Below are 5,548 nucleotides of genomic sequence, written 5' to 3'. Positions count from 1 at the left end.
AGTGGAGCCATTTGACATTTAATCTTGTCAAATTAATTATGTAGTTTTATCATTTGGACCTACTGGACTAATTTTGTGTTTTTAATTCAATTTCAAGAGAATTATAAGCAATTGGGCTTGAATCCATAATTGGGCTTGGACTTGAAGAGAGCAGAGTATTTTATTCTAGCAAATCTTATCTAAATTTTATCTCATCTAGATATTATTTAGATTTGATCTCATCTAGATATTATTTCATCTAGATCTTATCTTATCTAGATTTGATCTCATCTAGATATTATTTCATCTAGATCTTATCTTATCTTATCTAGATTTTATTTTATTTATGGGCTTGGATTTAAAACAAATTTGTAAAGCTTTGGGGCTGAAAACTATATAACAACACCAAGGTTCTAGTTTAAACTCTCTCTCCTTCCTGATGCAAGCTCCATTGGAGCTTGTAGGCCTAGGATCTTCTTCATCAATGGATTCCCTTTGCTTCTTGGAAGATGAATGGCAGCGGAATGGAGAAAGGAAGAGAGAGAGGAGACGCCACTTCAAGGAGAAGATGAGTCTAGAAGAAGCTCACCACCATAGGAGGCCATGGATAAGAGCTTGGAGGAAGAAGGAGATGAATGAAGGGAGAGGGAGAGAAGAGCATGAAATTTTGTGCTCTAAATGAGCTTTGAAATCTTAAGTTTAATATTCAAATGATCAAAGTTGAAAAAAATGCACACACATGACCTCTATTTATAGCCTAAGTGTCACACAAAATTGGAGGGAAATTCAAATTTCACTTGAATTTGAAATTGAATTTGTGGAGCCAAACTTTGGAGCCAAAATTTCACTAATTATGATTAGTGAATTTTAGTTATGGTTCAGCCCACTAATCCAAGATCAATTCCAAGATTCTCCACTAAGTGTGCTTAGGTGTCATGAGGCATGAAAAGCATGAAGGACATGCACAAAGTGTGACTATATGATGTGGCAATGGGGTGTAGTAAGCAAATGCTCACCTCCCCCTCTAAAATTTAATTTGATTGGGCTTCTACCAATTCAATTAAATTTATTTCCAACCACACACATCAAATATCCACTTAGTGCATGTGAAATTACAAAACTACCCCTAATACAAAAACTAGTCTAGGTGCCCTAAAATACAAGGGCTGAAAAATCCTATATTTCTAGGGTACCCTACCTACATTATGGAGCCCTAAATACAAGGCCCAAAAATAATGAAACCTTAATCTAATATTTACAAAGATAAGTGGGCTCGCACTTAGCCCATGGGCCCGAAAACTACCCTAAGGCTCATAAGAACCCTAGGGCCTTTTCTTGCATCTCTGGCCCAATCTACTTAGAGTTTTCTATCCAATGCCCTTGCGGGGTAGGATTGCACCACTTCCTCTCTCCTCTCTCTCTCCTTCCTCTCTCTCTCTTTTCTCCCCTCTCTCTCTTTTTCGTTTTAGTTTTCAGAGTGCTACTCTCTTTTTCATTTTAGTCACTTTTTGTTTTAGCAATAAAATTTTGTTCTTGCTTCAATCTATAATTTCTTTCTCTATTGATTAATGGAAGGCCAAGTCTCCAGCGTTGTTTTCTCTTGAGGATCAAGCATAGCTCTCTTTGAGGTTCTATTATTACTATTAAATTCTAATCATTTTTTCCTCTTCACCAATTACTCTGTATTTGTTGCTATTAATCCATGCATGCTTAGTGCTTGATTAATTGTCTTTGTGCTTACTTTATGTTCATGCTTAATGATTGTTCATGATTAATTGGTGTATGTGTTGCTTAATCACATAATGAATGTCTTATGTTAAATTTCGCTTAGTAATTTAATTTAGGGTTGGATTAAGTGGTTGAACTGATAAAGGATAAATTCTCGTAACCTAGGATAAGAGACTTGCTTGTGAATCAAGGGGAAGCAACATGTTTTAATTCTGATATTTTCTAATTCAAATTTATTCGTTGTTTAATTTACAAAAACAAACAACCCCCCCAATTCGTTACAGTTTTATTACTATCTATTATGAATGTTTGGTTGACCATTGCTCGTTGTGAGATGACCTAGGATCACTTCCTAGATACTGCATTTTTAATGTTTATTTGATTAGGGTACGACCTCGATCAGGTTTCAGCCATAAAAAATAGCAAGACAAAACTCAAAGGAACCTAAACTCAACACAATTCATGGTTCAAGAACAAGAACAAGAAATTTGAACCATAGAAAATCAAATATAGCTTCTATAACAAGTTTAATCGGTGGAAACTCTAAAAAATCATGTTAAAAACATTTAGCACAAGACATGTGAGGAGATACATGGAGAAAAATGAAGAAACAAAAATGGAAGAGAAGGTAAAGCAAAAAATTAATGGAGGTTTAAGGAGCACCTACTTAAAGCTCTTGTGCTCTGATACCACTTGATGGAAGCTTGCTTGTGGAGCTTCTATGGAGGCTGGATCTTTGAGCTTCAATGAGGTCCTTCAATGGTGATTTTCCACCATGGAGTTGCAGCGGAAGATAAAGGAGAAGAGGTGAGAGGAGGTGCCATCCACTAGGGAATAAGTCATGGAAGAAGGAGCTTCGCTACCAAGAATGTGCCTTGGATAAGAAGCTTGGAGAGGATGCTTCAATGGAGGAAAAGAAAGAGAGAGGGGGGAGCAAAAAATTGAAGAAGGAAAAGGGGGAGAGAAGTTGAACTTTGAGTTGTGTCTCACAAGACTCTCATTCATCAAAGTTACAACAAGTGTTACACATACTTCTATTTATAGCCTAGGTAGCTTCCTTGAGAAACTTCCTTGAGAAGCTTTCTTGAGAAACTTCCTTGAGAAGCTTCTTTGAGAAGCTTCCTTGAGAAGCTAGAGCTTAACAACACACACCCTTCTAATAACTAAGCTCACCTCCTTGAGAAGCTTCCTTGACAAACTTCCTTGAGAAGATTCCTAGAGAAGCTAGAGCTTAGCTACACACACCTCTCTAATAGCTAAGCTCACCTCCTTGAGAGCTTAGATACACATCCACTATAATAACTAAGCTCACCCCCATGCCAAAATACATGAAAATATAAAAAAAGTCCTTACTACAATGACTACTCAAAATGCCCTGAAATACAAGGCTAAAACCCTATACTATTAGAATGGCCAAAATACAAGGCCTAAAAGGAGGAAAAATCTATTCTAATATTTGCAAAAAAGAGTGGACCTTCTTTAGCAACTCTAGCCTAATCCTCTTGGAGTCTTCTATCCAATACCTTTGGGGAGTAGGATTGCATCAGTACCCTACCTACATTATGGAGCCCTAAATACAAGGCCCAAAAATAATGAAACCTTAATCTAATATGTACAAAGATAAGTGGGCTCATACTTAGCCCATGGGCCCGAAATCTACCCTAAGGCTCATGAGAACCCTAGGGTCTTCTCTTGAATCTCTGGCCCAATCTACTTGGAGTCTTCTATCCAATGCCCTTGCGGGGTAGGATTGCATCAAAGTTCCTGCAGATTCAACTCAAGTAGAAGCTAACAATCAATAAAATGAACATGAAGAACCAGTTGTCGAGAGAAAAAGGAAAAAAACTTCAGTTGTTTGGAATGATTTTGATGAAATGGAAATCTCCCCCGAGGTGAAGAAAGCTGTTTGCAGATATTGCAAAAGTAAATTTGCTACTGGTGGAAATGGGTCAAGTACTACCCATTTGAAAAGACATTCCAAAATTTGCATTCAAAAGAAGGCTAAAACAACTGCTAAAAGTAGACAACCCACCATTCCATTCCAGCCTTCAAATTCAAATAACCTTTTTATGATTCCCGGTGTTAGATACTCTAACAAAAAGATGAGGGAAATAATTGCAACTGCTATCATGGTTCATGAATATCCTTTTAGTGTTGTTGAGGATTCTATTTGGATGTGGGCCTTCCAATATGCAAACCCTGATTTTCATAAGGTTACACATAAAACTGCAAGAAATGATTGTTTGGCATTGTTTGAGATGGAGAAGAAAACATTGAAGAAATTCTTAAAAAGTGTGAGCAAGATCATTTTAACTACAAATATGTGGAAATCTAGCCATCAAGTAGTTGAATATATGGTTATTACTGGACATTTCATTGACGCAAGATGGAATCTTCAAAAAAGAGTTTTAAGTTTTGTGAAAGTGCCTGCTCCAAGGCGTGGTATTGATGTTGCTGATTCTATTTTTAAGTGTTTGAAAACTTGGGGGGATTGAAAATAATTTTTTTTCAATATCTGTGGATAATGCTTCTTACAATGACTCATGCATAAGATGTCTCAAAGAGAATATATCTCTAACTAGTAAGTTATTCCTTGGTGGCTCTTTGTTTCATGTTAGATGTTGTGCTCGCATATTGAATTTGTTAGTGCAAGATGGCCTTAATACAATTAAGGATATCATTTTCAATATTCGTGAAAGTGTCAAATATATTAACCTCAACGATGCAAGACTAAAGGCATTTTGTGTTGTTGTTGAGCAAAAACGCTTGAAAGAAATGAAACTTGTTATTGATTGTCCAACAAGATGGAATTCAACCTTTAATATGTTTTCAACTACTTTGAAATTTAAGATTGCATTTGCTTCTTACAAAGAAAAAGAGCCTCACTATAATTATGCACCTTCACTTGAGGAGTGGAATCAAGTTGAGAAAGTTTGTAAGCTGCTGGAAGTTTTTAATCTTGCTACTCATGTCATCTCAGGTACAATAACAATTTTTTTTTGTATTTTATTAGATCACTCTGTTATCCCTAAAAGTCTTTAATATAACTATTATTTAAACGCAGGTAGTGAGTATCCGACTGCAAATTTGTATTTGGCAGAAGTTTGGAAGGTTAAACAAATACTTGATAAGGAGATTGAAGACGAAGATCTCTTCATAAGGGAAATGGCAGGTCCAATGAAGAAAAATTTTGACAAATATTGGGGGGAATGTAATATGTTGATGGCTATCGCAAGTGTTTTGGATCCTAGGTGCAAATTTCATATGGTGAGTACATGTTTTCCCTTGATATATTCTAAAGAAGTTGCTAATGAGAATATAAAGAAGGTGAAAAGTTCATTATCCTCCTAATTGAATACTTCAGTTGTCACTAGTTTTGACAAAATTATGAGCATGCTTTGTGAAAAGGAGGTAGTTTCTCCTATAAAATCAGAATTGCAAGATTATCTTGATGAAGGTATTTATGTTCCTAACACTAATTCCTTTACTGTTTTGGACTGGTGGAGGAACAATAGCATGAAATATAAGATATTATCCATAGCAGTTGTGCACAACAACTAGCAGTTGAGATATATTCTACTTCAGTAGTAGATAAGGTAATTATGCCTTGTTTCTTGCAAATTTAATGACTAAGTTTCCATTAATGAAGTGACAACTTCTTCTTGTGCTTTTCCCTTCAAGCTTGTCACCGGCATAATCATTATCATAGTAACTTTACTAACCTAACATATTTTCTTTTCTTAAAGCAAAAACCAAGGTTAGGAGTTCCAATACGATATTTAAAGATTCTCTTATCAACAATTAAGTCAAATTCTCTTGGTTTTTTTCTTGAAACCTAGCA

At 35.7% G+C, this 5,548-nt stretch overlaps 1 protein-coding gene across 1 annotated transcript; it reads left to right on the top strand.

Moving 5' to 3' along the window:
- The first annotated feature begins 3,581 nt into the window (after positions 1-3,581).
- LOC106797560 (zinc finger BED domain-containing protein DAYSLEEPER) lies at positions 3,582-5,268 on the top strand. Its single transcript, XM_014772361.1, has 4 exons — positions 3,582-4,149; positions 4,355-4,687; positions 4,772-4,879; positions 5,072-5,268. Exons 1-4 carry the CDS (start codon positions 3,582-3,584, stop codon positions 5,266-5,268), a joined length of 1,206 nt encoding a protein of 401 aa, XP_014627847.1.
- The last annotated feature ends 280 nt before the right edge of the window (positions 5,269-5,548 follow it).

Source organism: Glycine max, chromosome 2 (genome assembly GCF_000004515.6).
Source record: "Glycine max cultivar Williams 82 chromosome 2, Glycine_max_v4.0, whole genome shotgun sequence".
NCBI classification, from domain to species: domain Eukaryota; kingdom Viridiplantae; phylum Streptophyta; class Magnoliopsida; order Fabales; family Fabaceae; genus Glycine; species Glycine max.
This window is presented reverse-complemented; position numbering and strand designations above follow the sequence as displayed.

Bases quoted from the DNA above. Each gene is read 5' to 3' on its own strand.
- LOC106797560 (XM_014772361.1), top strand. From the start codon at position 3,582: ATGGAAATCTCCCCCGAGGTGAAGAAAGCTGTTTGCAGATATTGCAAA. The intron at 4,150-4,354 runs GTATTGATGTTG...TGAATTTGTTAG, and splicing joins AGTGCCTGCTCCAAGGCGTG to TGCAAGATGGCCTTAATACA. The intron at 4,880-5,071 runs GTCCAATGAAGA...TGAATACTTCAG, and splicing joins CTTCATAAGGGAAATGGCAG to TTGTCACTAGTTTTGACAAA.